The following is an 11,369-nucleotide window of genomic DNA, read 5'->3' as shown; positions in this document are numbered from 1 at the left end:
CAGGGCACCTCTGCCTCAAAAAAAGAACACATTAGGCACTTGAAGTACCTTGCATCAGCTTTGCATTGCTCCTGGGAGGCTGTGCACTGTGGGTGCCCAGTCACTGCATGGGCAGGGCGGTTTTGTTCTTGGGTCACTTAACAGTATCACAGTATCACTAAGGCTGGAAGAGACCTCGAGGATCATTGAGTCCAACCTGTCACCACAGACCTCATGACTAGACCATGGCACCAAGTGCCACGTCCAGTCCCCTCTTGAACACCTCCAGGGATGATGACTCCACCACCTCCCTGGGCAGCCCATTCCAATGGGCAATCACTCTCTCTGTGTAAAACTTCCTCCTAATCTCCAGCCTAAACCTCCCCTGGCGCAGCCTGAGACTGTGTCCTCTTGTTCTGGTGCTGGTTGCCTGGGAGAAGAGACCAACCCCTTCCCAGCTACAACCACCTTTCAGGTAGTTGTGGAGGGCAATGAGGTCACCCCTGAGCCTCCTCTTCTCCAGGCTCAACAATCCCAGCTCCCTGCAAACCCTTCAAAAGTTTGGCCAGCCACTGCACTAAAAGCAAGATGTGTTTCAGGGCTACAGAGGTGGGAAGAGTCCTGTGGCAGATGACCTTGTTAGGTGCCACAACTTTCCTCATCCAACCTGCATCGTCTCAAGCAAGACAGTTGCCAGGCTGACCTCACTCCTGTGCCCATGCTGGGGCTGTGGCAGTCTAGGAACTACCCCAGCTGGCTTAGGGAGGGGTAATGCAGACATGGGCAGGGGGTGACACAGACAGGGACAGGAGGGCTGTTGCTTTTTCTTTTTTTTCCTCCCCATGCCCCCAACGTTTTTGTTTTGTTTTGTAGCAATGCCTGGCTCTTCATTTCACAAGCAGAGGCCAACAAAAGGCTCCTCTGTAAACTGTTTATATCCTGAAATGTGGCCTGCTGAAGCCAGACACCAGTCAAGCAGCCTCCAATGTGGTTTAAAGTGGAGTGGAAGAATTCATTCATAACTCTTCCCTGGCAAGAACACAGCCACAGTTGAGCACTTGCACAAAACCCATCATGAGCTGCAGGTGGGGAAGGAGCCTGGCAGTGCCTGTGTATGCCAGAAATGCCTTTTTATAAGCTCTGCTGCCTGGCTGTATGCAGAGAGCTGACCCTTGTGAGCTGCCAAGAGACTAATGCCACTGGTCTCAGGCCATGGAGCGACTTTGCACCATACTTGGCATTAGCATGCTGACTTGCTCCAGCCGCTGCCGGCCTGAACCCCAGGGAGACCATGGAGGACCAGTGCCTGCTTCCATCACCTGCACCCACAGCCCCCCTCCCCTCTGCCAGCCTGGATGCCATGGCACATATACCTGCCCACTCTGAGCCTTCCAGGGACAAAGCCTAACTCTCGTTAAGGCTCTGCCAGCTCTGCTTGTAGCACAGCCACAGGAGCACTGGAGCTGTGGCAGCAGCTGGTGTCACTCAATGCCAGGTGCTGTGTACCCACAGGGACATGGTGTGGCACCCTGCTGGCAGCAGGGAACTGCCTGAGGAGGGATGGGCCCTGTTTAGTCATGCTGGTGCACTACTCCAAGTTATGACACAGGACCCAGACTTCTGCCCAGCTCACTCAGCTGCTGCTGGGTGCCAAAGGGCAGCATCAGGGTGGGTGCTGTATTCTAGGCTGCTCTTGTGGCACTTCTATATGGAACACAGGCAGCTGCTTCTGGCACAGGGCACATGCTGCAGGCAGGTGAATGAACATGAGCTGTCAGAGGGAGCAAGCTGAGCCCAATGGTGTGTAACACAGTAGGCACTGGGCTGTTACTGGCAGCATGCACAGCTCCACCTACGGTTCTTGAAGCCCTGTGCTTGTCTGGGCTGGGTTATGACCATCGGGAAACTAGGGGTAAGCATAGAGAGGGTTTGCATGTCCCAGGCTGTCAGGTAATGAACTGGGCTAGTGGAAGATGCTCTAACCAATCTCTACATGTATGCAATACCACAGTCCACTGACAGAAGGCACTTGGGCTCTTAAGTCCAATTTTTACTTTGCCTGAGCTTGTTCAATTAATGCAGCCCCATTCCCTGGCTAGCCTGACCGAGCCCCTAGAGCTCCTCAGGTCAGGCAGTCTCTCTCTCTCTCTCTCTCTGCAGTTCCCCAGAATTACCAAACTTAATCTGCTGGCTTGAGCTCAGAGTAACACAACTGTCACACTTCCACTGCCCCACTTACAGAGACATCCATCTGGGCTTGGACTCAAGGCAAAACCCAAGAAGATATTGTGGGGGGTGTGTGGTGTGTGTCCCATGACTCTCACCACTCCCAGGCAGTACTGTGTGCACATGAACACAACCATGGCTGCTAGGATGGATGGACAGATGGCACATCCCACAGATGCAGGCCTGGGAGAGTCAGTTGTACAACACTCCTCTGTCTTCTGGATCACAGAGATGGGAAGAAAAAGCAAAGCTCTGCTGAACACTGTATAACTAACTCAGCAATCACATTTCTCCTTCTCTTGAGCACTGGGGTACACAAAGCACAAACTAAGGACCAGGCTATGTCTCATATAGGGTATGTTGATACAGCCACAGCTGCAGAGGAAAAATATCCCCCCTTTCTGCGCCAGAGCAGTGAGCAGACACTATACACATACCCATACCTGACCCATGGTCCTGCAGCATGCCAGCTGTGGGACTCCCAAGAGGTAACCTGGGGCTCAGCAGCAATGGATGAGTTGGGCTATTCATGGCCAGGAACTGTTAAGGCAAATGTCTGAACATTGTGACCTGTCCCAGAACCATTATAAAGGATGCCACAGCCCAAAGCCCTCGCTGCAAGTCTCCTTGAAGCCAAATGACCCCGTTCATCTGCTGGTAATAGAAGAATGCTTCACCTGGGGATGGCTGCCCCGCAGCAAGAGGGAGTGCAGCTCCGTGACTCGGGGCTCCTTGCTGGCGCCATTGTTGCAGCGGCAAGTGGGATGTGCCAGCTCCCAAACAAACTCCCTGGGCAGAGCTGCCAGCACTCTGGGCAGGACAGCAGCACACCTCCCAGGACAGCTGCCACGCAGCACCCCAGACACACACCAGCCAGCCAGGGGTTCACAAGGGTGCTTGAAACCAGTCAAGCAGTTTCTCTTTATTTCTTAAAAAAACAAGCAAACAAAACCCCACCCCCCAAAAAAACCCCAAACACCACTACCCAAACCCCACCCCCACCCCCCCACTAAATAAAAAACCCCATCAATCCCCTAAAGGTGAAAGTATACTGGGCATTGACACAGCTACATCTACCTTCTGCTGCCCCCCTCCCGCCCACATCCCGTAGATCTATACGCGCTTACATAGGATAGCGAGACACGGACAGACAGAGGGGCTCCAGGGGCCTGCAAGGAGGAGCAGGACACAGTGAGGGCCTCCAGCCTGCCAGGGATGTGCTGAGACATGGAACCTCCCTGACGCCCACCTCTTCTGCCCCAAGACATTTTGATGCCCAGCCTTGCCGCCAGCCCTTGCCTCAGGGCTGCACTGGTGGTGGGCAAGGAGGGAGGGTGGTCCTTGCTTGACAGGGTGATGAACCTTGTGGCCAAGCTCAGGGTACTGAGCCTCCTCCACAAGAGCCCTTCTCCTCCACAAGAAGTAGCTGGGGAGCTCAGCTGTGTTTGATGTGCAAGGCAGAGAGGCACAGCCTAGGAAAGGGCACACAGGGCTGCCACAGTGGAGGCACATCAGACGCGGGGGGCAAAGCCCTGCCAGCCCAGCAGCTCTCAGCGCCTTCCCAACAGGAGCTGTTGTCAGCCTGCGGACCTTTGCAGATGGAAGAGCAGTAGGAAGGGGTAAGGCTGCAGGTGTCAGCACCCTGCTGAGGGAGGACTCGACAGGGTGCTCGCCCTGCCTTCTTGGAAGCTCTTAGGGACCAAGGGGAGATCCTGTCACGCGCTCAATGAGCCAAATACAGTACTTATGTCAGCAAAACGAAGCACTACCAGTTCTGAGGTTCAGTCTGGGAGGAAAGCAGAAATGGCCCTCACTGAGTACAGAGACCACAGAAAGAGCATTGTCCCCTCTGAGGAAAGCCGAGGGCAGTGAGGCCTCTGAGACAGAGAAAGGAGAGACAGTTCTGAGATTAAAAGGCCATTCAGCAAAGAGAGAGCAAAGACACAGTGCCACAGGGAAAGGGCACACAGCCCTTCCAGCCCGTGTGAAACTGTCACAGCAGATGTGGGACACTGGGCCAGCCCCCTCCCCAGATATAATGGGAGCTGGACTTGGCTGCAGGGCCACTCTAGCTTGACTCATCCTGTCCCCATTCCTTTCCAAAGCAAAAGGGATGTGGTGGAACAAGAGAGGCACTGAGACAAGCCAGTGTTGTTCCCCCAACCCACCCTGCAGCTCTCCTGGGAGCACATCAACACCTCGCAATGTGCCATGCAAGGAACGTTGTTATTGGATGGGGTTGCAGATGTATTGCTTGTTGCCAGCTCAGGTGAGTCAGCCTGATCACAGGCTGATGTGCCACCAGAGTAAAACTGTAGGTGGGAGAGAAAAGAATCAGCTGGAGACTGGGGTGCATGAATTCCCACGCCTTAAAATGAACCTTGGGCCTTCTGGGTGTGAGGCTGGACTGGAAAGGTCAGGGCTTCTCTAGCAGATAAAATTAGGGCTGGGATAAACTGCCCCATCACCCTCCTGGCACGACCCTGGCCCAAGGCACCACCACTTTCATTCTGTACACAGAGGGAGGTATCTTCAACACCACATTTCCAAGGTGAAAAATAGGGGATGGAGAAAGAAGTGAGCATCTGGGAAGTGGAGAACACTCCTTCAATTCCACCAGCCTCAAATTAGAGGGAAAACTGTAATTGTTTTCAGCAGCAAAGAAGTGTGGCCATGGAGCTGCAGCTGAAATGCTTTCACTTGCAGTTAAACTAGAAAGGGCAACAGGATTTGGTCAACAAGAAACCCACAGAAGCATCAGGTTTAAAGCTCCTATGGTGAGAGATGTGGTCCTGAATCTGTAAGTAGCCAAGTATAGAACAGAAGAAAGCAGCACTGGGGAATGACAGCTCTTCCATGCTCATCCTCCTGCTGGGTAAGCGACACTGAGGGCAAGATTAGGTTTGGCAGGCAGGAATGTCAGCATGGAAGAACTTGATCTGAAGGCCCCCAAACAGCCTGCCATGCAGGATGAAATGGAAGTACCCGGAAGACAGGCCGATGGGGTGACAAAAAAAGGCAGGAAGCCCCTGAGCACCAGACATGCCTTGCAACTGGTTGTGATGAGGAGCTCAACTCCCACATTCTGGATTGCACTTGATAATATCAGCACCTACTGAAGGACCCACTTCCTGGCTGCTGCCCGCCAGCCCGGGGAAGCTCTGTGGGTCACGGGAAGGGGTGGTCCCCTAATAGTCCAAGAGGCAGGGCAGTCTGCATGGGAAGGAAAGCAGAGCATCCATTTCCATGGCTTTTGGGGTCGTTTCAGCCCTCTGTGCCTTGCATCGTATTCTTCAGCTACCAAAGCAAAGCACCTCTTGTTGTTTGGCTGCATACTGCAGGGGAGAAGTGTAGCATCCAGGGCCAGCACAGAGAGGAGCTGTTCCACCTGTGTGTGCCTGTGTGTATGCCTCTGCATTGGTTTTCCTACCAGAAGGATGCTGAAGCTAATGCTTGTCATTGTAGAGCACAGAAGGACGAAGGGATGGTCCTGTGGCACAGGTGGGGCAGGGAGCAAGGCCTAGCCTTTAATCAGAGGACAATGCCTGTACCTGCACATGCTCAGAGAGCTACAGGGACCTCATTCTCAGCAACCATTCCTCCTTTTTACCATGTTCTCTGTCATGTTGCTGCACACCTGGAATAAGCAATGTGACCTACAACATTTGGCTGTGACTCTGAGCCTCAGGAAAAGGTAAATCCTTTTGAGTGTCCAGATTTCCTTTGCTGGTACTCTGCTACGTTTCACTTCCCTCCCTGGCTACTGCTATACTTCTAATTCCCCAAACAAGTGGCAAAAATGTCTATCAAGGTCCACCTCCCCAGTATGGAGAACCATGGTAGCCATCATGTGCCACAAAGCTTGGCCAGAGCAGCCCTGGCTGCGTGACTGGGCTACCATCGAGGCCCTTGAGCACAGTGCTCAGGGAAGATAAAGGGAAGAGGGCATGTGGGAGGGGGTAGGGAGGGGAGGCCAAGTTGCTTCTCCCATGCTGCCACCAATGGGCACCAGCTGGGAAGCGTGGGATCTCAGTTGTTATCTTTTGTTTTAAAGCCAGCCTCACACAAACTATAAATTAATCTGCTAATTAAATACTCAGGTGAGACACCGGAGAACCTCCAGCTGTGCAAGCAGAGGAGCAGCTATGGCTTCTTCCGTAGGTAATTGGAAGGGATCCAGCCCTCCCAGCACGGGCCCCCAGTTAGGACCTTGCAAAACCACCAGCCGCTGCTGTTCTTCTCGCGAACTTCAAACAAAGTCCCTTCTTTAAAGCTGTTGGTCTCCTCATCACCTTCAAAATCTGCCACTGCCACATACAGAGCTTCCTTGGAGATGTCTGGACTGGAGAAAAGGCCTGAGGTCCTCTCTCTGGCTTCTCCTCTTTCTACTGGCTTGGATATAACCTTTTGGCTTACACTGCTTTTCGCTTTGGCTTCGTCCTGGACAGATGCGGCGAGGAACGGTTTGGCTTTCGGAGGAACCAGCATGGGCCTCCCTGGAACTGGAGCTGGCCTGATCTCAGGTGCTTCCTGTGCTGGGGCCCTGAGCTCCACTGCGGGGCTGCAGGCAGGACCCCCTGTTTTCTTGGGAGGGGGTGGCCTGCGGGGTGGCACAACAGGGCGCTGCGCTGGGGGTTCCCTGGCCCCTGGGGTGTTTGCTGGGCCCGGAGGAGGTTTGGGCATTGCTTCTTTCGCAGCGTGGCTGTCCAGCTTGGGCAGGGGTTTGCTCTCCATGCTGGGTCGCTCCTGATACCTTCCGGAAGCCTCTGAAGAGAGCGCGGTGTTAGTGAAGGAGCTGTCGCTGGCAGCGGTGTCCTGCTCGCAGGGTCTCTCTGGGCACTTTGCAGGCCTAAGCTTGCTGCGCAGGTTGCAAATGTCCAGTTTGTCGTTAGCTGGAGGAGGGTCAGTCCGGACGGCTGCAGCAGGTTTTGGCCTGATCTGAGGTCTTGACTTCAAGAATGGATTCTGGGTGATGGGCTCAGGCTTCTCCTCCACGGGCTCAGCTTTTGGCTTGGTTGGCTTGACAATGGGCCGGAGGTTTGGCTTCTTCACTTCCTTGGCTGACACCTTGTGTCCACATTCCAGTCCCATTTCATTTTTCAGCTGGAAGAGTTTGCCCTTCTCCGGTTTCAGCTCAGGCTTCTTGCTGTCCTTTGGGGCTGCAAACTGCTTGGGTGGGATCATGGGCAGAATCATGCCTGGGGGCTTGGGAGGAGGCCTCTGCCTCTCCAGCAACTCACCTTCCGATTTAATGATGGACTCCTTCCTGGGTGGCAGGCTGGGCTTCTCCTCTGTGTCGTGGTCTGAGATCTCCTCGTACCCACTGGCAAAGGCTAGGTCCCCACTCTCAGGAGCCTCCTTCCCCTTCCAGTCTTTGGCCCACTTTCCACCACAGTCCATACCATTAGGAGGAGCCTCTGGCAGAGGACGACACGGTCCTGTCACTTCCTCACCACTGCTGCTGTCAGGCACAGGATCACCAAGCCGGAGCTGAGCCATCTCGTTGGGTAGTGGAGCCAGGAAATTTGGCCTGGATGCATTGCTGGTTTTCTTGTACTTATCAATGAATGTGGCAGGGGCCCAACCTTCCTTCTCCTCGATCTGAATGTACCACCAGCCACTCAGGTTCTTCTCAATGACCTGTCGAGGGGAAAGGGAATTTCAGCCATCCACACGGGAGTCCTCTCTACACAACAGGGGATGTTGGGTGTCTGAAATTATGGCAGGGTGGCACATGGCCTTGGTGCCTCCCTCTCCTGGTAACCAAAAGTCATACAGTCACAGGACTGTGTAACAGGAGGAGAACCTACGAAGGACCTCTGCCAGGGAAGGGACCTGCATGGCTTAAGACCGAGGAATGACGCAGCCACGGTAAGGAGACGCGGCTGAGCTGCCACCATCCCGGCCCGGAGTCAGGAGCTGGATGCTGGGTACCGGCAGTGGCCACTGCGCGGCACTGTGAGAGCGATCAAGAGATGCAGCACAGCTCAGCCAGCATCCGCCGTGGCAAGCGGCGAGGTCCAGAAGTGAGCTGCGATCTGGGAGGAGCTAAATGGGGCAGCCATAAAGACAAAACCCCCTCAGAGAAAGGCACAGCGTACTGCTCAAAAAGCAAACTCACAGCTGCAAGAGAGACACTGCAGCAAAAGTGGGTGTGCTAGGAAAACAGTTTTGGAAGGGGTTTTAACTTTACACTTGGCAGAAAGAAAACAGAACTCTCTCTGACCCTGTTTGTGATGTGGCTTTGATTTACACTAGCTCAAACAGCACAGTATTCACTCACTTCAGGGACAGAAAGCCACCAAGATCAGTAGGGAATCCAAAGTCTCATGAGCCCATATGGGTTTCTCTCCTGTTCTAGGAGCGCCCTGGGATGTTAACAGTCCACAGAGGGAATCACATGCACCATGGTGCCCAGTTTCTATCCTGAGTGCTGTGGTGAGCAGATCTTCCCTGCCTGGAAAGGGCCATGGGAGTCAGCAGTGCTGCACCAACATGCCGATGTGAGCAGTGAAGATGACAGTCTCACCTCTACTTTCATTCCTGCCTGGAAGCTGATGCCATCAGGGATGGTGGTCTGGAAGTCAGCAATGGTGTAATATTCCTCTTCCACTTGAGGAGGGACAGGGGGCTTAGGCAAGTTCAAGCCACGTGGCTATGACAAGAAAAAAGGAAACTTGTCAGTGTGTTTCTACACAACATCCACACAGCCCACCAGCCTGCAGGGACAGCAGCCAGCAGAGCCAGGCCAGGGAGACAGCTGGGCAGCACCTTCACCAACATAAACCAGCAAGTTATTTCCAGGCTGAGCAGAAAATTGCTCAGTGCCAGAGCTCTTGCTGACAGCACTCACTCGTCCCAGAGGGAGGGAGCCAGTCTGCAGCCTCCCACTGGCAACCCAGCCTTGTGGGACAGTCTGGCCAAAAAGTTCATTAAAAGACCACATGAAGAAAGAGGGTTCTCAGGACACCAAGGTGATGGCATACACACTCCAGCCTTGACAAGAGCAGAGCCCATGGTATGGAGGTAAGATCCCAGGCAAAGAATAACCAGTGACCAGAGCTCCTTCCAGTGCTCCTTTCTGACCCCCTTTGCCATTGCTGCTTTCCTGCATCAGCTGGTACTTACTATGGTGAGATCTCGGCGAGGAGGGGGCCTCTGCCTCATCTTTGGTGACTCTGTGGAGGAAGAATTCCAGATGCTATTGAGTTTCTGGCTTCTGGTCATATGTGTGCTCACAAAAGACAAGTAAAAGAGAGAACAGAAAAGCAAGGGCCAAGCCTTCCAGATGGGCAAAGAACCCAAAGGAAGAACCTCTCTAGCCAGTACCCTGGGTGGCACAGGGTCACACAGGTCACCCAGGTTTTGAAGGCATCCCACTGGAAGAGGAACCAACTTTGCACCATCAGGTGGTGCTGAGAAATGCAGCTGAGGTCACCACAGGAAACCACCTTTTCATTGTAGGCCTGACCCAGATGATCTGGCCTGCAGAGGGGTTAAAATGCTCCAGCTTCTGAGAGGAAAGCATCTTCAGCCTGAGACAGGGACACTCTTATTCCCGTTCCTCTTGCTGATCCCCAGCAGCACTGTGCCTGTGCCACTTCTGCCTGTGCAATGCAACCTCCCTGCAAGGCTCACGGTGCCCACAAGCCTGCTGCCACCCTTGCACCCCATGCCATCACCCAACAGTCCTGAGGAAAGGCTGTGCTGACACCCAGCCACCACCAGCCCCCTCCTGCCTGGCTACTCACTGCGTCGGCTGTCGGCGCCGGGCAGGGGCCGGCTGTCCAGCCTCCCGTCCCTCGGGCCAGCAAGTGCCTCCTTCTCCCGGCTCCCCACACCCTGCTGCCGGGAGATGCCATCCAGATCCAAGGCACAGGAATGAGTGGACGGGCCCAAACCCAGCTTCTGTGAGAACATCTCTCCATTCCCCTTTTTGAGGTAGGAGGCAGGGGCCCAGCCTTCTTGACCCTGGTACCTGTGGTGGTAACAATGAGAGTGTCACTGCACAGAGCCCCTGTGCTGCACTGGGGCAGTCAGCCCTACCTGGAGGAGGGATCCACTGAATGGTGTTTGGCCATCAGACATCCCCAGACACATGCTGAGCAAAGGTACCATGTGATCTGGGCAAAATGAGCTTGCCTGGTGTCATGCTTCATGGCACACAGGCACCTGGAGAGCTCCAGACAGGACTAATGCTCCCATGCAAGCCAGCCACAGCCAGTGGACCAAGGGCTGGGAACAGTGTGAAGCCCAGTTTCCTGTGCTCCAGTTCAGGAATGAAGCACACTGGCAGGGGAAACAAAGGCACAAACCAGAGCACTGCTGCTGGGATTGATGCACCTGGGTTTGGGACAAAGCACAAGCCCTCTGCCTGCATGCCAGCAGCCTGGATCCCTTCCCTGCTCTAAATCTGCACTGTTTAGGAGACAAACCAGCCCCATGATCTGACTGAGAAACCACATCCACAGCCTCCCTGCCGTGATGGAGGGTCCTGTGCCAGCACCAAACATTCTCTCTGCTGACTGGGCTGCAGACATTACGCTCAGATGGCACCAGATACTGAGCTTGTAATTGTCTTTAGAGCTTGTGTGGCAGCTCTCTGCTTAAAAAGTCAATGGACATTCTTCTGAGGTTTGCTGCTGCCAAGACCAAAGGTTCAATGTAAGGTTAAGAAAATTGCAGCATGTGCTCCCATCCTGCTCAAGTCCAGCCATCTGCTAGACAAGAGAAAATGAGCTTGCAGGAGAAAACAAGCATCATCTCAGGACGATCTGGAGCCTTTGGCCTCAGCTCACCCTGCACGCAGCAGCCCTGGCCCAAACAACAGCAATTCTCTGCAGAAGCCTCCTGACAAAGTCAGAGGATCCAGCCAGGACACTTGCTGGTTTTCCCATCAGCAGCACAAGACATCACACTAATGCTCTCACACCAGGTCCCCTGCAATGCTGGGGCATGGGATGCTGTGACATAGTCTACCTCCCAGCACAGGAAACTGGGGGAAATGAAAGATGTTTAACCACAGCTGTGCTTGGCAAGGGCCTGAACAACAGGCAGCCTTAGTTTGTAGGGATAGAGAGGAACGAGTTCTGATGTGCTGCTCTTCACGACCCCCTAGACTCACGCTTGGACTGTACACCCCATGCAATCAGGTCTCTGCTTTG

The 11,369-nt window shown here is 54.1% G+C and overlaps 1 protein-coding gene across 2 annotated transcripts in view; it reads right to left on the bottom strand.

Moving 5' to 3' along the window:
* Positions 1-3,217: 3,217 nt before the first annotated feature.
* SH3PXD2B (SH3 and PX domains 2B) overlaps positions 3,218-11,369 on the bottom strand; it is an 81,317-nt gene continuing 73,165 nt past the window's right edge. For both annotated transcript variants that reach the window (XM_068160155.1, XM_068160166.1), the window contains 4 exons: positions 9,957-10,183; positions 9,334-9,383; positions 8,735-8,860; positions 3,218-7,845 (listed from right to left, as the gene is read on the bottom strand). In XM_068160155.1, the coding sequence (XP_068016256.1) occupies positions 6,349-7,845; positions 8,735-8,860; positions 9,334-9,383; positions 9,957-10,183 (1,900 nt within the window). In that variant the 3' untranslated portion in view covers positions 3,218-6,348. The remainder of the gene's footprint in view (positions 7,846-8,734; positions 8,861-9,333; positions 9,384-9,956; positions 10,184-11,369) is intronic.

This window comes from Melanerpes formicivorus, unplaced genomic scaffold (assembly GCF_026170545.1).
Source record: "Melanerpes formicivorus ecotype bairdi unplaced genomic scaffold, bMelFor1.0.p_v2 SCAF_2, whole genome shotgun sequence".
Lineage (NCBI taxonomy): Eukaryota > Metazoa > Chordata > Aves > Piciformes > Picidae > Melanerpes > Melanerpes formicivorus.
The sequence above is the reverse complement of the archived record's forward strand: the minus strand, read 5'-3'. Positions and strand labels throughout refer to the sequence as shown.